Source organism: Tinamus guttatus, unplaced genomic scaffold (genome assembly GCF_059628265.1).
Source record: "Tinamus guttatus ecotype Peru unplaced genomic scaffold, ASM5962826v1 Tinamus_guttatus_pri_ptg000330l, whole genome shotgun sequence".
NCBI lineage: Eukaryota > Metazoa > Chordata > Aves > Tinamiformes > Tinamidae > Tinamus > Tinamus guttatus.
Window position 1 is genome coordinate 344,825 of NW_028288864.1, and position 26,251 is coordinate 371,075.

The 26,251-nt window shown below is 36.8% G+C and overlaps 1 protein-coding gene across 1 annotated transcript in view; it reads right to left on the reverse strand.

Moving 5' to 3' along the window:
- The window catches only part of DNAH3 (dynein axonemal heavy chain 3), a 54,005-nt gene that overhangs the window by 10,827 nt on the left and 16,927 nt on the right, over window positions 1-26,251 (reverse strand). The window contains exons 19-51 of the mRNA XM_088529410.1: window positions 25,920-26,011; window positions 25,355-25,469; window positions 24,639-24,755; window positions 22,884-23,063; window positions 21,545-21,681; window positions 20,827-21,028; window positions 20,002-20,094; window positions 19,809-19,919; window positions 18,837-18,951; window positions 17,726-17,924; window positions 17,453-17,561; window positions 17,077-17,190; window positions 15,872-16,048; window positions 15,674-15,765; window positions 15,010-15,229; window positions 13,923-14,057; window positions 12,539-12,650; window positions 11,760-12,001; window positions 11,062-11,162; window positions 10,878-10,983; window positions 9,446-9,575; window positions 8,713-8,949; window positions 8,168-8,271; window positions 7,755-8,049; window positions 7,119-7,298; window positions 5,963-6,086; window positions 5,712-5,868; window positions 4,662-4,805; window positions 3,426-4,092; window positions 3,172-3,337; window positions 2,643-2,859; window positions 1,600-1,782; window positions 468-666 (exon numbers count right to left, since the gene is read on the reverse strand). Of these exons, the coding sequence (XP_088385536.1) occupies window positions 468-666; window positions 1,600-1,782; window positions 2,643-2,859; window positions 3,172-3,337; window positions 3,426-4,092; window positions 4,662-4,805; window positions 5,712-5,868; window positions 5,963-6,086; window positions 7,119-7,298; window positions 7,755-8,049; window positions 8,168-8,271; window positions 8,713-8,949; window positions 9,446-9,575; window positions 10,878-10,983; window positions 11,062-11,162; window positions 11,760-12,001; window positions 12,539-12,650; window positions 13,923-14,057; window positions 15,010-15,229; window positions 15,674-15,765; window positions 15,872-16,048; window positions 17,077-17,190; window positions 17,453-17,561; window positions 17,726-17,924; window positions 18,837-18,951; window positions 19,809-19,919; window positions 20,002-20,094; window positions 20,827-21,028; window positions 21,545-21,681; window positions 22,884-23,063; window positions 24,639-24,755; window positions 25,355-25,469; window positions 25,920-26,011 (5,572 nt within the window). The remainder of the gene's footprint in view (window positions 1-467; window positions 667-1,599; window positions 1,783-2,642; window positions 2,860-3,171; window positions 3,338-3,425; window positions 4,093-4,661; window positions 4,806-5,711; window positions 5,869-5,962; window positions 6,087-7,118; window positions 7,299-7,754; window positions 8,050-8,167; window positions 8,272-8,712; window positions 8,950-9,445; window positions 9,576-10,877; window positions 10,984-11,061; window positions 11,163-11,759; window positions 12,002-12,538; window positions 12,651-13,922; window positions 14,058-15,009; window positions 15,230-15,673; window positions 15,766-15,871; window positions 16,049-17,076; window positions 17,191-17,452; window positions 17,562-17,725; window positions 17,925-18,836; window positions 18,952-19,808; window positions 19,920-20,001; window positions 20,095-20,826; window positions 21,029-21,544; window positions 21,682-22,883; window positions 23,064-24,638; window positions 24,756-25,354; window positions 25,470-25,919; window positions 26,012-26,251) is intronic.

The following is a 26,251-nucleotide window of genomic DNA, read 5'->3' on the forward strand; positions in this document are numbered from 1 at the left end:
TTCCTTCCTTACATCACAAATCCTGTGCAATACTATAATACTACTACCACAACCAGCACAGTAATAGCTGGTTGGAGTAGTTATCTATTTTTGGAGACAGCCAAATTTCTGCCTCCCAACACACGAGATGGTGTTTGGTAAACAGGGATGAGAGTGCAACATACAAGTGAATGATGCATAGCACACCTCAAGCTCCTGTGAATCTCAGAATGGGTAAAAGTAAGTTGCAGAAATGACTTTTGCGTCCACTAGGAACATATTACAAAGCGTGTGTTACGATACTAAGCAAGTGTAATATGTTACAATGTCAAAATAAGCTTTTAGCTATACAAGGTTATAAGTCATTGCTAGCAAAAAATCACTTTTGTTGCACATGGCTGCATCCACACCAGTAGCACTTCACTAGAACAATACAGCAGTACCCCAGGAGTTCCTAGGGCAGGGATAACACAAATATTCATCATTACCACTGCCACTTGGATCAGGCTTTCTCTCTGGCTTCATTCCCTTCATGACACAGATACTCTCCATGACAAGCTTAACAGGACCCGGTGGATTCTGCATGGATTTCACAAGAGAGATGTCTGAAGGATTCAGCGTATCAAGAGCTGCAAGGGCCGCCTCCAAAGCTGGCATGGCCTCAGCAAGGTCTCCTTCACATTCGTCCTATAAAGACATTACACAGAAGACTGCAAACCTTCATACAACACCAGACCCATGAGCTGCCTACTCCACCCTTAGAAATTCTCACACAGCATTAGTGAACCTCCTATGCTTGTAAGTGCCCAATTCCACGACTCTGCACAGCTGGGCTTCTTGCACAGACACATACTTTCACAATCTGAGTGGTTTAAACAGGGAGGGCATGTAAAGAAGTGTAGTAACTTCCACTGGATGAACTGATAGCTGAGAAAGCCAGACAAGTTATCAAGTTCAAAGTACCTTCTGGTTTGACAATAAAATACATGTCAGAAACAACTGCTCCCACTTGAATCTTATAGTGCTAAACAAGAACATGTATCATACAGCTTAAATTCTTTATCATACACATGTTGCTATTACAGCAGAAGGCAACAGTTAGGCCAGACCTCAGCCATTATATCTCACTAGCATTCCCAGCTATTCATGCAAAATATTGAAAATCCTGCAGCTCCCGACGGGAAACTTTGTGCTACAGACATCTGCCTGTGGCTATATCTCTTAGGTTACACCTAACAGGGCTTGGTGCTGTGTTACGCAAAGTTACCTCACCTACGGTCTCCAGGCCTGGAAACAGTATCACCTCATTACTCAGCCTAATCAGATCTGCTGAGGACATATGAATACACAAAAAGCAGCTATACAGCTCTTGGGATCTGAACTAGCCTAGGGAGGTTTAGCAAAACATGATCATAACCCTATAACAACATTACCCATACAATAACATAACCCATAACAACATTGAAAATTTACCTTGTTTACATTAGGAACAACTCTTGCAAATTTGATACTTGGATCAGTTTGGATCATCCCATTAACACATCACCACAACTTCAAATTATTTCAAAAAAAAGGCAGTTGGAACCCATTTCATTGCTGGCTTATGCCCTTGTAAACTACCTTAATAGCTTTAGCAACAGCTGCAGCTTCGTTAGCTTCTTTCTCATCTGCAGACACTAGTTCTTTCTTTGCATCCACTGCAACTGTTTCCTTTTCAACCTGAATCATCATTTTCTCTGTTTCTGCAGAAGTTTGTATCAGTTCAGGCTGAAGGGCAGTCAGTTCTTTCTGCATCTCTACAACCTGATCAACATAACAGAAAATCAAAAAATAATGCTTAGAAGCATTTTATGCATTTCACCTTGCTGTCTTAGGAAGAAAAATCAAAGGATACTAAATTAACACAATCTAAAAAGGGACATTTGAACCAAAATAATAATTAAAATTGTGCTCTAACCTATTTTTATAAAGAGTTGTTTTACATAATCAAATAGATTAAAAAAACAAATTTACTGTATATTTTTTTCCCCTCACAGTGAGTTTTAGTTTATGGAATGCAAAATAATCATTCCTTACACAATTGGAGAACCAATCCAGAAGAAACTAGGAAGGGAGCATAGAGCTCATGAGAGCAACAGCTTCAGATGGGATGTTCTTCATCTGACAGCATGTTGAAAGGATCTGTCCCTAGATTGCATGGGTTGAGAAAGGAGAGGTTTCATAGGAAACCTCATCAGTTTCCACCTGTGAATCTATAGAGGAATACTTTTTGTTATTATCTATAATCTATGTAGATTATATCTGTTATCTAGAATCTATCACTTCTCCCCTATTTTAAAAAAGAATAATAGATACTAGGATGCTGATCCATTGATTCTCTGTATAAAAATTTCAGTAAAGAAAAATAATTGTAGAAGGAAAGAAGCATACATTTTGTGAGTACCATCAATTTCTATTAGCTTTCTACTAAATCTACTAAACTTTCTACTAAACATACCATGGTTCCTTAAAATCGCTAATTTTTCCTGGTGGTTTTCTAAAACAAGTATTAATAAGATGAATATAATGAAGAGGGGATAAAGACTGCGCTTTTAACTAGCTTATACAGATGCTCTACAAAGTACTTATATGCCTTGTATTCGGTATGTTCAGCTGAAGCTTACTTGTGAAGACGCAAAGTCCAGTTTTTGTAGTCCCGTAAGGTAACGGTTTCTCATTCTGTCAACTTCTTGTCTTTTGCTATGTAGCAGAGTCTTAAAGGTGAGAATTAACTCTAAATAAGAAGTTGGTGTTACGTAGTTGTGCCTTCGCAAGGTACTGTAGTAGCTGATGGAAAGCTTTCTCACGCTTTCTTGGAAATACTTGCACATTGACACAACCCTAGAGAAAAATTATCCACATTACTATGTAAATAGTCTGTCATTATATTAATTATGAGTAAACTACTCTATGAAATTATATGAGTGTTAGTAAAGACAGATTACAAAAATATTTTGGACAAAATTCTCCTTTCACAGAGTGGCCTGATTTTCAGAAACACAGACATTTGCAGCTAGCTATCTTTGACGCCCAATAAAAATCAAAGAGTTGTCTTAACTTGACCATTTATAAAGATAGCTTGCTGACTATGTATGTTTGATAAAGGGGAGATTACCCTCTGCTTCTCCTATTTCTTGAGAGAGAAACTCATACCCTTTTCTAATGTCATCTTCGAGTTCGACATCTTCTAAAAACTTGTTAGCAACCATTTCTAAAGCATCCGTAGGCCAGGTTTGGAACCAATCAATGGTGCAGCAGTTTATCAGTGAAGGGAACATTCTTAACCGATTCCTGAATGCATTTCCAATAGGGCTCATTGCTAGGAAAAAAAATATAGTTGTTATCTAAGTTTGTTTGCAGGTAGGAAACAATAAAAATTACTTTAAGAAATAACACACCATACAGACCTAAGACAATATGCAAATTTTTCTTCACCCTTTCAATGAAGAAATTGTACATAGCAAGAGGAGTGGCTTCAATTTTCCTGTTCTCTGTCCTTGCTGCACTTTGCATTTTCTCTACAATATCGGCTTTCTCATCAGCTGCAAAGATATTAGGCACATCACCAGTATTTAAAAGCATGTTGATATCTTCTACAAACGCTTCATCCTTTATTTGGTTATCACAGAACAAAAATGAGACGTTCTTGTTGGCAACACCAGCTTTCAGCAGGACTCGTTTTACATCCTCTTTCCATTCATTTATTCCATAGGATTTTGTAATTTCAATTTGAAAGAGTTCAAAGGTATTCATGTAGGTGGCAAGCTTGGTAGCACTTTGTCGACCACTCCCACCAATTCCCACCAGTAGCAGATGCCCATTGTCCTGCTTTAGTACCCGGCATATCCTTGAGATATGCTCAATAGCAAATTTGAACATGACCAAGGACATTGGTGCTTTGCTGACATTGTTGTACTCCTCAAGGTAGTATTCCATCATGGTTGTCAGTTGCTTTAGGTTTGTGATTTCATCATAGACTTTTACAGTACTGTCCGGTTTCAAGTAGTCTCCAAAGAACAGGCTGCGAATATTATCATCAGAGATCTTCCCAGTAGGTGAGAGATGACTCAGTACCTACCGAGAAGAAAAGAATCAACAGATAATTCAGACTATTATAGAGTTATTTTCCTTAAAGTAATAACCATCCTTATCCACCTAGTAATAATACTGTGGGAAGCACTCTTTTCTAACTATTCTAGTTATTACCTTGTTAAAAAAAAAAATCCAAATGGGGCAATATGCTGTAGACTGACATGCAAGTTTCTACCTGTGCACGTCTCTCAGAGTGATTTTGCCATCAAATATAGGACAAGTTACCCAAAGGCTTCTCAAATAGTACCCTCTACTCCCATGAGCTCTTTCAAATCCTAAATTAAGCAAGAGGGCAGACAAATATTGTGTAAGACACATATCCCAGCTCCTCCATACCTACACAGAATCCTTCTTAAGCCATGAGTCATTCCTAGATGGAGTAATTTGTATTAACTTGCCTAAGAATAAACCTAATACAAAACACAAATAGAAGCCCATCTAAACTTTGTAAATGGAGAAATGTGCCCAATACTAATATAGTATCAGTTGTCTAAATATTTCTGAAAATGTGTGAGTCTCATTCTTGGGCCCAGCATGTTACCCCAAAATACCTTATCGATGCTCTGCTTGAAGCTATTTGATATTGTCTCTTTTACCATCTGAAAAAACACATTTCTGTCTTCTTGATCAACTAAGCGATCATAGAAAACTCGGTAAACCTCATGAATCCAAAGTCTGATCAGCTTATCTCCATCCTGATAATGTAAAACAGGAAAATGGGTAAATGTAGTTCAGGCAGAATTTGTTTGAAAGTAAAAGGATGGAAATGTCCATCTGGACCTAGATATATCTTGTACTAAGCTCAGTGGGAACCTTTCAGCTTTAAGCCATTCAACACATGGCTCAGCATCTGCTAACCTAACTAGCTTCCTTACCTAATGACCACCTTATCTTTCCTGCCAATACAGTCTGGGACTCTTATGTCAAAGCATTTTTCTCCTGTATGAACCTCCCCTCCTCAACATAAAGAATAAATCTATGGGATGGCTCATGGGCTGTAATCTTAGCCTAGCTCAAACTCGGTTGCTGGCTAAGATGGTCCCTGAATAGTTTGTAGACAGTTACTTCTGTTTCTACATCAGAAACATTCCCCCTGATAGAAGCAAATCTTTTAATACTTCTTTAATAGGCATTTTAGTGTAAACATGAAAAAAAAAACAGAAGGATGAAAGTCACACACATCTGCCATTATTTATTTCTGGTTTGTGATGACAGACAGAAGCATTTTCTGGGCTACATTATTCAGTCGTCTTCACTGATTCCCATTTGTAAAAGGGAGAAAATAAATCTTTTTCTCACTTTTTTTTTTCTTTGTATATTTAGTTTTCAAGTGCAAGAGATGGGATTGTATAACTTGATGCACAGGTTTTAACGTAAACAGCAAGGTATTCAAGAGCTACCCTAATTTTTATAATCTGTAAGTACATATATATACACATACATTTATATATAAGCTGTGATTTTAAATATATATATATATAATATAAAATCATAATTCTTGTATGAAGTATTTGTTTACTAATACTATACTAATACTATACCAATAATTTTAATTTATCCATTGCTCTTTCTTATAGGAACATAGTGAAAAAGGAGCTTACTTGCAAGTGAGTGTGTGGACAGAGCAGCACTCCTTTAATAACCCGGGAAAAATCTCGCAGATTAAAGACATAATGTGATTTGGAAGGAGTTGGGAGAAAATTCTCAACTGCCAATTTATAAATGTCCATTGTAGCATGGACCATCATCTTGCTTAGCCTTAAAAGGGAAAAGGAGATACAATTATGAGATCTGCAGAGAAATAACAGGAGAAAATACGACAAACATGTCACTGGAAATATATCACATTTACCTTAGAAACACAGACTCGAAGCCTTTGCTAAAGTGCCAGTCAGAAATTGCAGTAAAAATCTTGGCTAATACATCATCATCAAAAGAACAAATAGATATAAGGTTCAAGTGTCGTGTGAAGCGTCCTGTAACACACAGAAAAAGATACAGAAAGATCAAGGAATGTCCAAGCTTTTTTCTACCTTACAGCTAGAATTCGTCTACGACTGACTCTCACAAGAGGTGGACTCAACACTTGATTCAGGCTCCAGCTCCAGGATTCTGTTGCTGTCAAATTTTTACACCGGCAGTGATACAAATGAATATAAACTCATTCATATCTTGTGCCAGCATTTCTCTTAGAAGAACTTCTGTTTTTAATATGGAAAAAGTGAATCTCCATTATTTGAAGGCAACAAATAAATTTCAGTTCACATTAGCCCAGCTTGTCATGATATGGCATAGTAAAACTTCACAAAAGAACTACGTTATTCACAGTTTCAGTTTAAAAAAATCTAGTCTATACACTAGAAGATTTTACACCTTTAGCTGTACTGGAAAAGCTACTGTAATAAAGCCTCCTCAAAGCACAGCTATAGGGTGTTTCTATAAAGCAAAATAAGTTATGCTAGCATTAAGTGCTTTTTAACAGCATAGCTCTTACAACGTTACAGCTTTACTGGCACAAATTTTACATTAACAAGCATCACTTCCCTTATGCTGACATGACAGGAATCAAGGACTTGCAGAGAACAGGTTTCCCCTGCAGTAAGTACAGACAGCCTAGCTTAGCAGCAGGAGATCTAGTTTCAGATGAGAAATGACATGGCAGTCAGACAGACCTAGCAAGAAGATGTGTCCTCTTCCCCTCTCAGAGGAAAGAAAGCAGGGAAAGTATACAATTTCTGAAAGGTTAGTATTATTTACATCTTTTTTTTTTCCAATGCTAATTAAACTCACCTTGAAGAAAGGTACAGATTTAAACTCGAGTATATAGACTACTTTCATTTGGCATAACCCAAACAGTGAAAATATCTGTAGTATTAAATGCGGCAGATAAAGCAAAATCCAGCCTGCCTTCTAACTTCAATCACTTAAATAACTATTTATCATCATAATACCTTTTTTTTTCTCTCATGTTTACACATGCTTTGTACTGTATTTTATAGATTTCCTACCTGTAATATCATTCCTGCCTCCCCCAGGTGGGCCCATGGCTGAAACAAGCAGAACATCTATGATATTAATCTTGGATGTATCTTTCTTGTCATACCAGTGACCATGATCAATCCACTGTCTGAGAAGTTCTATAGGTGGCTGGGCTCCATACACTTCCTTTGCAGGCATGTTTAGGTCATCTACAGAGGACAGAGGTACTGAGGATATAACCCGCAGTGCTTAGGAACTGTATCTTACACATCTACAGAGAAAAACAACTCAACTAGAGACAGAAGAGGTTATTTCTTGTTATTTTCTCTTCCCATTGAAATAACCAGAATCAAATCAAAGCACTTTTCAGGCAGACTAAGTTACAGTTGATGGTTTAACTTAATTTGGCTGGTATTTTTTTTTGTTTTATTTTCCTTTTAGGTCACACTGCAACACATTTTAAATGAGTAAAAGAACAATAATATTCTGAAAACAAGCATCGCAATGAAATAGAAACCTTTCTGCAGGGGGCAGTGCTAATACTTCTCTGGGTGCCCCCAAAAAACACAAAGCACTGAGGCACCCAGAAATTACCAATCTGTGAATTGCTTCCGTCACCTAATATCAGAATTTAAATTATGTAAAAACATGAAGAAAAGTCTTACCCACAAATAATATAGCTTTTTTCCCCGCAGGAGGTCCAAATAATCCTTTTCTTCTTCTGTCCAGTTTAGACATAATAATGTCCTGAGTTTGGGTAGCAGAGGTTCTTGCAGAGAAGTTGATGAAGCTTGGGACATATTTCTCCTTTGGAAGTTGTAGCAGAAAATTATTTGTGATAGCTGATTTTCCAGTGCCAGTGGGACCAACAAAAAGCAAAGGGACATCATGCTCCACATATGTTTTAAGAAAAAACATTTGTCTGGCAGTTTCCATCGTTGGAATGATTAGATCAGACACCTGTTACACATGGAAGTAAACCAGGACATGAAAATCAGACACCCAAAACCACGCAGTTTTATAAATAAATCATTTTGTCAAATAGTTACTGCCTATAATGAAAAATATCAATGTGAACCTTAGCTGTAGGGGAAATAACTTGCTCTTCTTTAGAGATGTAATCAGTCCACAGGTTCCACTGCCCACTGCCATGCTTGTGAAAATAAAAGTCAAAAACACTTCCTGTTAATCAAAAAAAGAAAAGATTATAGCAAGATTCACAGATTAAATAATAAACTCTTATCATTCTATTGTGTGAAGTTCTGAAATTTTACTCCTTAATTGTTTTCATCTCTCAGTTAAAAATAACTTCAATGTCTTGACATTACGGCCCTTAAACAGTCCATTCTTGTGAGATAACGAAGACCTTCCAGCACAAGAGACCATCCCTCACCCTCTGCTGTTATTATCTGGGAATTATTTTAGGGCTGACTCAGCTACATGGAGTGCAGTCTGAGGCATATGCTACTCCTGGATGGAACAGCAGGGAAAAGCATTCAACTGTGCAGATCAAGGCTTGGCAAATGGCAGCTCTGCTGCGGAGTTAACACCTGCCAGGCATCCCTTACAGTGCTGATTCTTCTTACTGTTTTATAAAGAACCAAGCAGGTTAGGAGGAAGCACCTTTTTCTGGGAAGATGTTGTTTCTGGTGAGCTTCACACTTTTGGGCCGTGGGTTTCCATCATCCATTCCCAATAGCAAGTTGCGGTAAAATAAATCAAATTTTTTTCTGCTGTCTGCATCAATGGTCCCAGCAACCGTCCAAACCAAAGCAAAAAGAAAAAGTCCCTGCAGCCACAAGAAGATCTGTTGACTAGACATGCTTTCCTCCTCCTCTTCATCGTTTTTCTTTATTTCATCTAAAACACATATTTTGAATTTTAGTCAAATGCCATAAAGCATAAATAAGCATAAATCCCAATTCAAAATGCATTTGGCAAAAGTACTCGAGACAGAGCTAGAATATGGTCTTCACTGAAACAAAGACAATCTACACAGAATAATGATTTCGTATCAGATGTATAAAATACTGCCTTAAAATAAAAAATGAGAAGGAAAATTATTTACAAAGGCTTTTTTTTTTCTTTCTGACATCAGCAATCTACAAGCAACCTATGCAATACACTCACAAGATCATGTTCCATTTTGTTAGGACACTGATATATAAACATGAAAGCTCTAGTTAAAGTTCTATTGTTAATGCTGAGCAATGAGAAAGGGCTTGTGTCTTCTGATCTCAAGCAGTAAAGGAATTTCTTCGGTATTTCCTTGCACCTGATGACATGCGTCTTGTTATGGGATACATAAGGAAAAAAGAAAATTTGAAATAAAAAGAATAATGCTTAGGGTACTTACCAAGAAGACAAGTATAGAGTTTCATCATGCTGTAAGTCAGATGAATAGAGGAGGTTTGGACTATGACTTTGCAATGATGATGAATAAAGTCTAAACAGGGCTGGACTAGCCACGTAAACATGTCATTGACCTGCCAGGAGAAAAGAGATGGTTTTAAAACAACACAGAATTTTCCATATATTTGACTGCCGCTGATTCTCTCACAGTAAAACACAAGGCATCAGAAATTCTCCTTGAGTTGACAGAGGGAAGATGAATAAAGGACATATGTGAGACACTAAAGAAGCAATCACAAAGCCACATTATCATTTTCTGACAGTGGAAATAAGCAGCTTCTGCCACAGAAAGGTTTTCACGAGGAATTTTGTTACCCAGTTACTCATTTAGACAGCAGAGCATTTTTTCTGTCAAGGGAGGCTGCTGCTCTGCTCAGGCAACAAGAAAAATATTCCAATGGAAACAAAGACTTCATCATCTCTTAGAAAGGACCGGCCTCTACTGAGGACCAGCACAGACACCATGATGCAACAGGAGTTCCAGAAAGGCTGACTGGTGCCTGCGGGAGCTCCACAGCGTGCAGGGCAGTAATGACCAAGGCTGATGGCACCTGCCATGGACTGAAGTGGGAGAACAGGAAAGGAACCAAGACCCAGACCCATCCCAGGAATAGTTACTCCAGGAGTTACTTCCAGGAGAAGCACTAAAAGGGCAATTATTTGCTGGCTAAGAAACAACTATTTTGCTTTGGTGAACTACTTCAATAAAGAGTTCCTGTTCCTACTTCTCTTGAATTTGGTCCCAAATGCCTGCAAAAACTCAAAAGGGTCCTGTCAGATCACAAAAATGAAATCTTTTTCCAGCTGTAATTCTACTGTGGGCTGATTTTTCTGATTCTTTTACTATATTTTAAAGGCTCAATAAATAGGAATTTTACTCCTGAAAAGATTAAACGGTGATTCCCATTAACATATGCTTTTGTTTGTATCTACACTGAAAATATAGTATAATACACAACAAATAAAGGTCTCATTCATGCAAGCAATCCGCTCACGAAGGATGAATTAGCGAAGATTACTGAGGCAAGTAAGGCTTTTCAGATTAAGTGCTTAAGGAAAAATGATCTTATTATAAGCCTTTCTCAAGCTATAATCTAAATGTCTCAAGCATGTCTAAAGTTGAAAAAATTTCTAGTCTTTCATTCTTTAACAAATTTTCTGTCAAGCACCTGTGATCTGTAGCAAAACCTGACATTTATTATTACAAAATAATTTATCACAGCCTCCAGGAGAGCTGGGACCTCCTAAGTAATGAATGCACTTCACAGTTTTGATCTTAAATGCCTGTCTTCAAGTCAGCAGTGCAAGGAAACTGCGCACATCACCTTAAGGTAAGTCTCTTAAATGAGACCTATGCCAAAAATTAAGATTCGCACCAGCTCTCGGTGTTCCTCCTGCAGGTTGGGAGGCAGAGTATCCATGTAGGAATCCTTCAGTGGCTTCCAGCCTAACTGCTGTGGGTCCATATAGATCATACCACACCTGGGAAGAACAAACAACCATGATACAGGAAGAGATGTTTAAGGTGGCATAGGTCAAACTCGAGTGCTTTCACATTACCTGCTGACAGTTGCTGGAGATGCCTCCTCTAAGTCTGCTGGCTCAAAGATTAAACTCATTTTTGAATTCATCTGAATTATTTCACCACTCATTAAGCACAGCTAGAAGGAAAGCATCATGCAAACATGATTTAGTCATGTCACTGCAGATCATTCAGTGAAAGCAATGCTTGTCATAAAATCACTGAACATCCTACTTAGTGTCACTTCTCATTCATTCATTCATGTTCTCATAACATGTGATATTTTCTGACCTTGTCTCAACTTTTCCATCTGTTATTGTAATGGCTGGTAGAGACAGGGAGAACACTGCTAAATCCTCAGCAAAAGCAGCAAAAACTTGCAGCCTTTTTTGCTAATTTATTCATTAAGTAATTTAAGCAACTTTAGTTGTCAGTTACAGAGCTACATTTATGATTTCAGTTTCCCAAAAGGGACCATAAACAAGTCACAATAAACAACCTCACTTCAGTAAAGTAGGAGCAAGACAAGGCTTCCATGGATAAGTAATAGCCTAACAACCTCTATTACACCGAGTGGTATAACTGGAGGAAAAAAAAATCCATGCTTCCAGGCATATAAATCTCACTCCTCACCTCGTTTTAAAAGCCCTATATCATCATAGTCGCAATACTGCTATTCCTAAAATAGTATCAGGTAACGGTCAAAGTATCAGGTAACGGTCAAAAATTAGGCTACCTTTTTATTATCATCCAGCACAGTGTTCATGTTCTCTATCCAAACTGCATCCACAGGGCCATCAAATATAATCCATTTCCGATCATCTGTGGTAGAAGAAGCTTGTTCCCTGAAGGCATTTGCAAGAACTCCATCTGTCCACTCATGACTTACAGGATCAAAACTGCCGTACAACTGTCCCATAGAAATTGCTTTGGGATTAATAATTTTATATTCAACAGCAAATTCATCCATGCATTTTGCTGTGTAAGAAGACAAACAGGTTATCCTGAGAAAGCTGGTAGGTTACTTTCATTCACCAATAACAAAAAAGGCCATTTGGAAGCTAGAAAGCAGTAAATAAGAACTTCCTTTACTTGTACAACGAAAGAGCAAACTGCTGTGTGCAAAGTACTTGAAAAGAGGAACAGCAGAGCAGAGAAGATTTTATTCCTTTACGAGAGCCACCTACAATCTCCTCTAAGAGTAGACCTCTTGAGTGAATTGACATTATCTTTAGTTAGTCATTTTTCAGAAAGATCCAACACTTAAAATGCTATTATCTGATAAGAATAAACAAGAACACTGGATCTAGTTTTGCAAAAGTATGATACGCCAATACAATGCTTAGCAAAATCTATAAAAGCTTTAAATGTATTAGTATGCTATTTTGTATCTTTGTTTTAAGACAAAAATAATTTAAAAAATTGAAATTTCCCATTAAAAAAAGCAGAATAGACCACAATTACAACCTTTGCAAAGACCATAGAATTAACTTCATTTAAGGAGAAGTTTGTTACCTGCGTACAAATCACCAAGGGCTCCAGCTAGCACTTTATATGCAGAGGTCTTCCCACCCAAAGGATCTCCAACAATCATGAAACCATGTCGCACCAACATCATTTCATATATCTGTAGCAGTGACAAAAGATTTTTTCTTTTAGCAGAACACAGAAGCAAGCATAATGTGTATGAAACTACAGGCATCTTTCCTGCACAGATGCAGCAGGACAAAATATCATCCAAACACCTGCATTACATTAAGGCTGGTCAAAGTGTTGACCCAAATCAGAGGGCAGTCAAATTATTAGGACAATTCATGAACTGGAATCTAAGTCTTTGCCCTCAGTTGGCCTCTTTGTCACCTTACTAGAGATCATCCCTCAACTGTGACAGAATTAAATTTTCAGGAGCCGAGCACACTCGTCAGCCACTGATGCTCAATGTACACGCATAAACTGAAATCCATGGTTATCAGTGATAACCAGGGATATGAACTACAGTTCCGAGGATCTGAGGTAAACCCAGTCCTATCAAGGTTGCTCTTAGGCTGCAAGGTTGGTAACTTCATTTTTACCACCAAAAGTTGCCAGAACTCCAGTCAAAGCCTTCAAATAGAGCATTTTATACTTCACTCAGCCTAAGAGCGGACCCTTTTTCTTTTTAATTCAGTTCAATCTTACACCAGAAAAAAAGCACAAGTCGAACAACAAATAACTTTTATCTCCCACTCAACCTGAATAAATTAATGCAAACTCCTATGAAGATATGCTTTATCCTACATTAAATTCCAAGTCAGTTCATAATACACTGTTTAAAAGAAAAGTAAAACATGTTTTGTAAAGCAGCATAAGTCAATTTAGTTCCTTTGCAGGGGTCCCACATGATCCTATCCCAGCCCACATATTTCTGCCCTTTCCATTACACTGGCACTAGGCTGTGTTACTTATAAGAATGAAAAATTAATCATTTTTTAAAGGTCACCTACATTAGCACATGGGAGGCAAAGCGAACATTGGAGGACAAGTGAGGGCGAGAAATGTCATCCCTTTTAAGTCTTCTCAGTGAGACTGTAAGCAGAACCAGGAAGAGAGCCTGACTCAATCTGGCCTCATGTGTTAAGAGATTCAGTTTAAATTCTACCTTGAACCATAAGACCTAAGATGTGGCTGCACAGGTTAATTCCTTTACAGACTGCCTGAATTCAGAAATCATTGTGATCAAAGTAGACTTTTACTCCATGATTTTTTCTCAGGAAACAGAGGCTGTCTGTAATGTCATATTAATTGTTCATTTAAACTATCAGATCTTTCATTCATGACATATCCTGTCAATTAAGAATATTTCTTAATCATCTGTTCACACTTTTTTTTTCTCCCCACAAGTAAACTTATGAAAACAAACCTGAATAATTTTCCCAATGAACCATGGAACTGGTTGCAGATTCATCTTTTTTATATTTTTATTTAACGCCTCGACAAACAGTTCATAGTCTGGTGTAGGAAGAACCACTCCAGGGAACAGGTCAGATATAATACCCTGTTAAAGAAAGATGGACTAGAACACTATTTAAATACAGATTATAAAAAGGTAGAACTCCCAAAGCATAAAAATCTACAAGGAAAACAATACTGTTATAGGCAATAGAAGCTGAAGATGAAATGCCTTCAGCAGGACTAAATTAACTTCCAGGCACAAACTGTGGCCATGAAAGTGGATCTTTGCTGAGAAATAATTCAACAGCTGTGCTTTTAAACGATTTGTTGATATCCTCCACCAGGTATGGTAAATGCATTCTCTATTGCACGAAAGAGAAATCCTACATTTTTCATATATATTCACTGATACTGTAAAAGGAAACTTAACTTTCTGCAATTTTGCCCTAAAATGTATTACAGGAAAGGATGAGAAACTGGTTGGAATAATTTAAATGATCAAATAGAAAGGTACATTCTCTGCTTGATTCAGGAGAGTGACTATGCACATGCATGTGCTTGGACCCTAACTTTGAAGTCTTTAAAACAGTATCGATTACTCCACAGCTTAATATATTCTTTTTTCTCTATAGAAGCAGCACAGAGGCAGAAACTTCACTGTTTTCAGCCTGCCTTCAATTTCTAATTGATATCATTTAATCTGCCCATATATTTTTTGCAGTACAAAGCTAGATTACAAACTGCAAAGAATAGTTTCCATTGATGAAACATAAATGACATTTTAGCAAAATACTATATATAACATTTTACAGTCTAACTTAAATGTCACCACTAAAAGTTTTTTTTCAAAACAATAATAGAAGAACCAAAGTATCCTCAGCTAGATCAGTGGAGTTAAAGAATAATGCACTAATAGGGCAGCATTTGAATCAAATTATTCTAAACAAAGACAAGGGCTTGCTTCTGTAGATTCCTACAAGAACATTCAAGAGAAGCCTTAGTGAAACACCACATACCTCAGCACAGAACAGGCACTCACGCATCTGAGAGCTTACCTGAAACAAGGGCACATCCTGCGCCAAGAATTTGGCCAAGTTAACATCCAGCAAAGCCCGAAGTAACAATACACTTTCATTTTCAATTGGGTACTTCAGTTTTAAGTTTCCTGCTGCTGTCAGGACAGATTTGACAGCACGCATTCCATAATCATAGTGATGTTGAGACGACAGCTGCTCGGAGCACAAGCGGTAAGTGGCAACAATTTTCTGGGCAAGACTGTGGGTATTAAAAATACATATCTATATCTGTCTATCTATCTATATATCAAATATAGAATGAAAATATCTCACCAAGCAAAGAAAATATTTAAAATATTTAATTGTATGCACAATGCCAATGGAGTGACTATCAGATCACCTGACCAAAATGCCTTGGAAGTAAAACTATAGACTGTGAAGTGCCAGAAAAATTGTGCTCAGTTTAATTCTGTTGGCAATTATGATACATTTTCTCAATGGTTTGGTGCAGTGGTACATATCTATCAATATGAGGTGGTAAATGAGGATCGATGACAAAACAAGAGACTAAAAGTATTTTCTGGAGAAATACAACAGGGAAAACCTCTTGGAATCACGTCTCAAACATCCATATCATTATACGTGCCTTGTAGAGGAATGAGAAGTATTTCAAACTCGATGTGGAAAATTCTGTGTGTCTTACCTCCGAGAATCCAAAAATCCCATTGAATATAGTGAGATTTCTCCAATTAGAGCATAATCTGGAACCATCATAGCAACTGTTCGGAATAATGCCTGTAACAAAATAATAAGAGATAAGATTAGACTACGGAATATGGTAACAACTTGTGCTTGTTTTGTGAGAATAGCAGTTCTTCCGAAATCAGGATTCCAGATTTACCTTCAGATTATCAGGCAACTCTGCCCGTCCAGCATACCCAGGATTCATAGTGATAAACACAGCACAGGTTGGATTAAGAGAGATCTCTGTGCCTTCAAAGATGAATGTTTTGAGCTTGCGAATAATAGCTTGCTGTATACTAAGTATTTGTTGTGCAACTACAGATAATACTTCAACCTAATAAAAACAAAACAGATTATAAAACATAAAACATCTGGAGACAATATAAAATGCTTCTTATTTACAAACTTTAATTGAATTCCTCCAAGTAAAAATCATCCTGGGTTTAGATCCAGTCTAATAACTTACTCTAAACATTAGGTATTCACTGAAGCAATACTCTGAAAGATAGTGCCCCATTGCCTACTCAATTCAACAGAGACTTCCGAAAGCCTTCGGAGGCAAAAATCATCTGCCTGAATGTAGACATCTAAGCTAGGTGGACAGGAACTCCCTCTGGAGGCCTGCTAATGCACTTTCCTCTTACTTCCAACTATATAAACAAATAAGACTCTTCAGAAAGACTGATTCACTCAGTGCCTAGAATTGAGGGATGAAGTAAAAACTGGGTGAGGCAGGTGACAGCCAATTTTCAGTGCCTCAGAATACCAGAATAACAGAATATTGGAAACAGAGAACACTGACACTTGAGTTCGTAACAAAAACTAAACAGGCCATGGCAGAAAAATGTGATAGAAAAATGAATGTTTGGGGAAAATGAATATTTGGGAAAAATGAACATGTTGAGGATACTAAAGTATTCAAAACAGATATAAAACCTAATGGAATTTCCAAATGTATTGGTATTGACTTACATTTAATTCCATAAAAATAACAATAAAACTTATCCAAAGTCATTAGTGACCAAAATTCAAAATAAAAATCAAAACAAGACAAAGTTTGGGATTAGACTGTGTCTGATTACCCACCTAGTTAGCCAGGTCACTCAGTTAGGGACACTCGGCTAGTCTTCATTGGGGTTTGCCTGTCTTGTGTGGGAAAGAGACAAATGCCACCCCACAGCTGCAACTTGAGAAAGGAAGAGAAGGACAATCCTCTCTAATCCTTTCCAATTTTATTACCTCTCCACATAAAAGAGAGGAAAGCGTTATAAATTGTACAGTCCTGCATCTTAACTAGTCCTGCATCTGCATCCTGCATAAATTAAAGCTTTTTCATGTTATCTCTCACAGTTAAAAATTTACCTCAATTCTGTTGAATTCATCAAAGCAGGACCACGCACCAGACTGTGCCAGCCCCTTGAAGAACTTGCCCATTGCCTTGTAATCAAGACCATCCGAGCAATTAAAGACCACGCACTATAACAAAAAGACACAGAGAACATCTCTCAGTATTAACACAAAATTCATAGTACAAAATTCTTAGCATCTGAAATGGGAAGTGATTATTAGTGCTGATTTGCATATGTCAACAATAGTACAGACACAGTCCTAAATGTGAGCTCCCTATATCTGTGATAATACGTAAAGAATAGTGGTGCTTTCTCATGAATAGCATTTCAGGAAATATCCACATCTCCAAACACAAACAGTTCAAATAAAAATATCTCTATTTTGGTACCTGCTTAGCAAGTGCTTTTGCTAGATCTTTTGTTGTTTCTGTTTTGCCAGTCCCAGCTGGTCCTTCTGGAGCACCACCAAGATTTAGTTTCAAGGCACCCATTAACGTCCTACACAAACAATAACATATACATTAGAAATCCAGAGCCTCTTATGGTGGATTGTTCTTCAGGGGATGGACCTACGTATGTTCCATTGTTAATGACTTTCTTGTCCCCTAAGGACTTCACATCTTGCCCTATTGAAACAGTATTCATAGACAACATGGCTTTACCTATAACATCGATCTGTCAGTGGGGTTATAACCAGCCGTAGAGAATTGCCCAGATATTCATATCCATATTTGGCTTCTGTTGTAATCATTCGCACCATTACATTCTTATCTTCCCAGTAATATCTCAGCTGAGAAATCCACTGGAAGTCATTAAGATCTGTGATTTTGTCTTCAGCCAATTTTGCAACCACATCACGAGCTGCAGAATAAGAGACAGCTTATTAAAAGATCCAAACCCATATATCATTCTAAATGTTCACTGAAAATAATTTTTAAATAAAACAAATCTAAATCTAACTAAATACACATTAAGTAAAACAATATCTAGCACAGTAGGCTGGTTTTCATTCCAGAAATATAAATCTGCTTTGTTTAGGGAATAATATTAATTTGATTTAGATTACAGTGCTTCTTCTAAGCAGATGAGAGAACTGCGCAGGGTTGAACAATATCCATCGGTCTAAAGAAGCTCTGCAATCACTCTCTAAAGGTTGCTTAAAAGCTAGTAGCTGAAAGGGCCTGTATGGGATACTTGCTTCCCACTACTGCAGGAGGAAAAAAAAATCTTCTGTTAAATAGTTGGTAGAGACATGGACCAAGGGCCAAAGGTGCCATTTCTTTTTCTCTCCAGCAGAGGTAAAACAGCAGCTATCCTGCTTCTGCTAGCTTTACTCTAGTACGGAGATTCCAAATACAAAGAGCACAGCTTTTTTTCTCCTTTTGAGGACAAGAAATGCTGGAATAGCTAGAGAATGGAGCCTGCTATTCTTGGTGTGGGTGTACATAGCTTCCTTCCTTCCTCAACCCTCCTGCTGGAAGGAAAAGGGAGACTAATATAAGAAACACTGAGATTAGACAGCCCACAAAAGTTGTTACAAGCCCAAACAAATAACTAACTGGTTAATGCACCAGTCTAGTCTGTATATCTAGTTTTCATCTCCCAAAAAAGAAAAAGAATAATGAAAATCATTATTATAACCCTTATCTCATACTATGGAATGGTTCTTTCCCTGGAGAAAAACACTCCAGATGCCTCTTTCATATAATTCACCAAAACAAAGACAGCAGCACTGCCTCAGAATAATAAGAATACCAGCAACAGTACATTTACCGTGCACATCAATGACAGTAAGAGCTCCAAGAGTTAGCCGAGCTCCACTGGATAGCTTTCCTCTCACTAACTCAACGATGTCTGCAATTTGTAGATTGTTCTTCTCCAAGAAATCCTGTCACAGAAAGAGGACACAGGCGTTAATGTACAGCAGCTACACAGGCGTAATGTGCAGCTAACATTTCCTAAACTCCCACGGGAGCAGTCGTTATAGCCTGTCCTTCCAATGAAATGGAGTAATGGAACTCCTGGTGCTACACATGCATTTACATTCTCCTTCATATATTGCCACTTTATTTTACTAGGAACACATAAAAAAGCTTTATAGTCTGAAAGAAGAGGAAGTAGAAGCTTTTTATTTCTTCCTAATAGAAAAGACAAAATTCTGTGATAGAAGATGTGGAGATTGTCTCCACTGTGTAGATCTGGCTCAAATTTGTTTTAAAACTAACACTCAGCAAATTGACAATTTCCTAACTTTACTATAAATATCTGGAATTACTTTCTCAGAAGTAAAGAAGCAACAAAGGCACTTAAAATGTCCCTCACACAAAATAACAACCTTGGCTTCTATATTTTTTTCATAAGGAGACTCTACCATAACCAGCCAAATAATTGTGCCATCCTACTGATAGAGACTTTCTGCCTGCTGGCTCCCCTGCGCCTTCATGTGTAAAAACAGGAGTTACAGATAAAAATATCTAGTGTTTGACAACAGTTTATAACTTTTTGATGTTCGTAACTTTTATTTATACCAACAGTAACAGCTTGTAAGTCCTTCTGCAGAATTATTGTTTTACACAGAAGTAAATGAGAATGTGTTCCTGCTAAGAAATAAGACAAAAAAAAGAAAAAGAAAAAAAAATACTGTGAGCAAACTGTAATACTATTGAAAGAGGATTTTCTTTATTAGGAGGAGATTAATTGCACTAAACACCGATTAATTAACAAAAAGGTAAAGGATAATCTTACCAGCAAAGTTCCATTGCTTATAGCTTCAGATACTTCTTTTGTCCAATAAATGGATGAAACACAAATAACCACTTGTCCAGGCCACTGAAGCACCCATTCTTTTCGAGGAACCTTAAAGTGAATTTGAGAAACTTGTTTATGGAAAGCTGCTTGCAAAATCTTTTGCTACTGTAATTTAGAGACAGATAGTTACCTTAACATATCCCCTTATGCCATCTTGAAGAACCTTTCTTACACTAGCCAGCATCATTTCTTCTACTTGCAAAAGCCATTTTTCTACCATGCCCTTCAAATAAGAAAAAAAGATAAGAATCGATACACACCTCTTGATTAAACTCTATTTAAAGCGCAATTGTGTTAGGCACAGTTCAATTAAACATGCTTTCTTCTGCTCTGGGTGTGATATACAGGAAAAAAAAAGTGGAAAAAAGTACCTAAATTCTGACAGCCCTACCATAGTGTAACACTGCCTGGCAGCAGGCAAATCAAACTAACTCTAAAGGGAATTCAGCTCAAGAAACAGACAAGCTTTCATATAAGCATGAAGGGGAAATGAAGAACACAGCTTGCAAGGTCAGTTAAACTTGATCATTTTAACACTGAGCATTTTTTTTTTCTTGGAAGATGAAGGGGAAAAAAAAAGATGGTCTATAACTCAGATACTCAGGAACTCAGATACATCTCCAAACATAGAAACTTGAAGTCTATAATGGTGCAATTGTGATGACCTAATTTTATTTTAAATAATCCCATCATTATCTCACATTTACAACAGACCATCATACATTAAAGTCCAATTTATATTGTGAACCACAATTGTTTTTAACAGCAGCTAAAAAAGATGGAAAGACTTGGTCTTTTCAACAGGAAATCCTTTTTGTATGAGATAATACCAGCCTGCACCTTCGCTTCCTAAATACCTTCCATGATCAGATCCTAAAAGTTTTGAATAGCATCCCCAAACAACTTACACGTTAGGTAAAGCATTAGTTTAATATTATAGTAAAATAAAAATTACTTTTGCTTTCACTGGATAGATTTTATCTATGAAAGGAACGACTTCTTTCTCTGAACTGATCATGCCTATGATCTCCAGAGCTTCTGTGAACTCCAATTTAGCAATTCCTTCAAAACACTTCTTTAAATGTGGCTGCACCCGAAGGGGATCCTTTGTTTCAGACAGTATTTCAAGCAGCTCATCATTGGACAAGAAAAAGAATCTGTGAGAAGGATACAATTAATGAACACACTCTTTCCAAACATGAAAACTGTCTTAGGAAGCTACTATATATCAGATTGTTTTTGTTACTTAGATGACCAATATCACAACAGAGTAAAAATATCAAATCCCTGCTCTTCATAACCATATATAACGTTTATGTATTACACACTCCTGCACAGCTGAAGAGGGTAGGACTAGGCCATAAACAGTGAATCAGCCAGGAAAGGTGGCAACTTCCCCCCAGAAATTCCCTGCAAGTGATAATGATTTTATAATCACAAGTTTTCATTGTGCTAAGACAGATTTTGCCTCTCCACTTCTTGCCAGTCCCTGGCATCGCAAATTTACCTGAAGCTTAGGATGCTGAATTGAAGTCCAGAAAGAACAGGTTTTCCTTCTTTATTACGTGGGACTGTGTTTATCAAAATATGTGCTTATGAAACAGCTCAGTAGAAACAGTTTCAAAATTTTATGTCTTTTTTGTCTCTAATTTGGGGCTGCTTAATTAATTTACCTTGGGAAAAACAATCTTTTCTTCTCCAAGTAAGTATTCAACCCCTTTTGAATTTCTTCTAAGAGAGTATTTGCTTCCTGAAGTCTCTCCAACATCATGGGTTGTTCAGTTGCAACAAGTACCTTCGTGTCTTTAGCCTTTATAGAAACAAACACTCAGGAGAAACTGCTAAAAGCTTATATTCAATAGGATTAGTAAACCTCATTTTACGTTAAATTGTTATCAATGGTTACACATGTTGTAAGAGGCTAAAAAGCTAGATAAGGTCTTTGTTGTGTGACTTTGTACTGTTAAATATTAATAATATAAATATATATTATTTGATAGTTTTTTGCTAATACTTGACAGTTTTTTCCAAGTATATTATTTCATCATTTTTACCAATTTGAAGCATATAGACAATACTTCAAAATAGAAACATGCACAGAAATTAAAATCTTTAATATTTTCTCTTGTAAACATTTTTTCCTTGCTATGTTTTTTCCTATTCTCAAATAAGCTCTGTGAAATAGAGTCACGGCATGTCACATTTACTTTCTGTTCTTGCTAAGTTGCATTTGCACTTTCTGATAACACTCTTAATATTCAAGGCTGCAGAGATTTCAGAACAGGCTTCATCATTCACAGAGTTTGAGCTGTTATATAGATCTCAACTTCTATTTTGTTACACTGATTATTTCAGCACCTTCATCACACACTGCCTAATACTTTTTGAAAGATCTCAGCTCCTACTGTCACTAAGTATCTGACTTTTAAACCAACTAGTTATTTATAGGAAGCTGAGAAAGGTTCCCAGTTGCATTTAATATCCCTATGGACTTATCCTTGTCCTGTCGGGACACACTAACAGCTCAGTATATACTCACAGAAGTTTCTAAAAAACATCTCACCCCACAGTAGAGAACAATCATATGCAAAAGAGTGTTGCTCTAACACTTCCAAAAGACTATTCCAAAATCCAATTAAATCAAGAGGAGAATTCTAGAGATTGTCAATGAACTCAGAAACTGCAAGCACAGATCATTCAACTTGCTACCCAATTCTCACCATGTAACTCTACAAAAGCTGGAAAATTTAGAAGTCAAATATTAACTGAGCTGTACTTCCCCTCTGCAACATCCAGCCTCTACAGAAATCTCAAACAGTAGCAATTTAATCTACCATTAACTGCAAAACTAGATTTTGATTGGTCTTAGTGAAGGATTTTTGGCTCCAGATTACAACGTCTTGTGATTTAAATCTAAGTATCTAACTCCAGAAAAATTAATACATATTTACAATAACAATAATGTTATCAACGTAAATAAAAATGCATGCTGTATTAAATGTAAGCTCTTACCACTTCTGACATGATGTCTTTCCAGTATGTATCCACAATCTTAAACTTTCTACCTTCTTCAGGCATTTGAGCTATAATGTCTTCTGAACTGAAAATTGGCTCCAAATACAACCATGTTGCCTGGCATTTTAACCAGCTATCCAGAATATCTTGCATTAGAACAAGCTTTTCTTCCCAAGCCTGCAATGAAAACATTTAATGCTTAAGACTTCTAAGCAAGCACTTTAAATTTCATACTCAGTGAACGACCATGTAAAATCCCCTGTTATACTTATTTTAATGCAGTGTCTTCTGCATTTCATTCCTGTGTAATTATTCTTAAAGGACTTTGAAAACATACCACTCTAGTGATTTCCCCTGTATTCCTACAAACTCTTTCCTGAGACACTACTACTACTGTGAAGGAAGACTTCAAGTGTTAACAGCACCTGGGGACTGGTTTCTTCTGCTCTGTAAAGTAATTGATTAGAAAATAAACAACTCTCAACTCTGAGGTAACACCAGACCACAGTGAATACCTGATTATTCTCTTTACAAGGTATTCTCTTTACAAGGGAATACTCTTTACAAGAGTTGTTTTGGTTGTTACACATCTACTTTCACCTTTATCTGGCAACCAAATGACAGATACTCAATATTTTAAGGAAGCACATATGCTTACTTGGAAAATTAATGTTCATATTATCCATATCAAAGGAGAATGGAGCTTTTAAAGTACTTACACAATACTTTATTTTTCAGCAGTGAAAAGTAAAGCCATGTCTTCAATCTCAACCACCTGCTCTGTCCTACTTCTACTGTAGGTCACCATGTTCCTTCTGGAGAGGGTGTAGCTCTCCACTCGTGCCAAAGATTGGCCCAAACTGATGCTAACACAAATGGACCTACTTTATGCAACTCTAGCAGGATAAAAGCTATTCTAAAAACAGATGGAGATTCCTCTGGAATAAAGTATTTCAGATAGCATACTTTTGTCTTTCAGGGTCTATAGTGTAAAAAATATACCACGGAATGTATTTATCCAGACTGTATTGTTCATTAACCTGCAAGGAGTAAACTAAGACTATTAAGGTGGCTCTACATTAGCAGTCTCTCTTCATTCCCTCAGGTCTTATGGGCAGCAGCAGTACCTAGGATCAGGCTTAATGTCCAAAAGAAGGAATGGGGGATTTATGGGTTAGAATTGCTTACAAGTGACTGGAATTAGTCAGAAAAAAATAGTATTTTTATCATATACTCATGGGAAAGATTTCTGCTTTCTGCATAATCCTCCCTTTAGATTTCTTTTTCTTAACAAAAATGAATTGCTACAGGACGCTCTGTTTTATCAGCCTACCAGATTATACCTGTACAAACAGGAGGACAGCTAGGAGGAGACCTTGAAACTCTTGAGTATTGTACTAATTCCTGAAGATTACAAATGTATTATGTCTTACAAATGGCAGACCTCTGTCTCATTACACAACACAATAGGATTTGTTTAAATCAGCTGACATGTTCCCAAGACATATAACTAAAAATCATGCTTATAATTAATGAGTGATTTAACAATGCAAATACATTTTCTTTAGCTGCAAAGGAAGCTTTGCACACCCTTTTCTGGAAGCCATAAATTCAAAATTCTTGGAGAAAAATATGAATATTTGTGCTCCTTAGAAACACTTACAGGTCCTTATCATGCCAAAACACCTAAAGCATTTGGGGAAAGTGTATTATAAAATACATGTAAGCTCAATGAAATTGGCTTTTCCTTACCCGACATTCAGCTTCGATTGGTTTGATGAAGGGAGAGCCACACATTGTCTGAGTCTTAACAATGTGATCATCCAGCAAAAGCTGGATGTCATCAATTGCTGACAGGATGCTGGTATTCTGTAAATATATCATATTTTGTTAAGGCAAATGAGAGTTGCTTCATTTCATCGCTCTTAAAATTCACACTCATTCACAACTTTCTGTTTCCCCTTCTGAGGGGAAAAGAGAGGCAAGAGAAGCAAGGCATGAAGAAAGACTGCAACCATTTTGAATCTTCAAATACATATCTACACTGTATATATCTCTGCTTCACCAAAAGTTTACAGAGAAAGTGGTGTTGCGAACAGGAAGCTAGCCAGGAATTCCAGTGATTTATAAGTTAATCTTCTTCACTGTATGTGATATTCTGTGCCTTCTGGTCAAGCTTAAATTTTACTACAAATCAGCTTGCTATATAAAACTAGCAAAAGCTCTCAAGCTCACAAATTTGTTAGGACAAGTTTGTTGAGATCATGAGTTATCCAGACACTAGGATAACATCAACCACCCGAATATAAGGTAAGCTAATGGACATGTTTGACCAGATTCTTGGATATGATTCCACTTTCCATCATGCAACAAGTCAAGTGCAACTTCTCTCTAATATTTCTTAACTGCTATTGAGAATTAAAATAATTCTTTTTAATAATATATCTACTGATTTGGTGTTTACTCACAGTATCCCTATACTTCACTAGACTGAAGTGTAGGTTGACCCATTCTGATTTCATTTTCTCCATTGACTTCTCTAAGGAATACTCCTTACTAGCAGCTGCTCCAATAGGTTCCAGTCTAAATTGGAATGAAATATATTTTAGAAATGTTTTTGCAACACAGCTGAAGATTAAAAAAAAAAGTCACAGACATAGCGCCATATAGCTATCTCATATATTCATTAATAATATCATCCACTCTTATTTCAGATAATGCTTTTGGAATTTCCGAGTCATCAAGTTTGAAATATTAATCACTAGAATATTGTGTTGGAGATTAAATACACACAGAAAATTGTGAACACAAATGCAAATACGTTTTAAGAGTATTACTTTGTTTTTTGATATCATTGCTGCACAAGAACTTATGGCAATTCCATCCTTAGCTTGACAAAATACAGCTGTGAAACCCTCAAAGTTCTTAACACACACACACAAAGAAAAACAACAGAACAAAAAGTAGAATTGGGTAACTGACATATTAAATATACTAATTGCTAAAAAATTGAGATTACAGTAAGCTGCTTACTCTTCAATACATTTTGATAACCCAAAATCCAATATGTTTGCAAGGCTAGTAGATTCATCAGGTATGATTTCATATCCTACAATTTCACTGATCTGAGAACAGAATAAGAAATAAAAATCATTATCGGGATGCAAGTTTGTAACAGACTTATCAAGAATTGCAATAAGAAATAAAAATTAATGCAACTTTTCCAGTTTGCTTTTCTGCCATAAATTATTAATTCAAAGAAGATCCTGTCTGTGCTATTAAAAATATTTTAACCGTATTTATTTTGCAACAGGATAAAGGATTTTCTCATTGTGAAATACAGAACTTTACTAATATATGGGCTA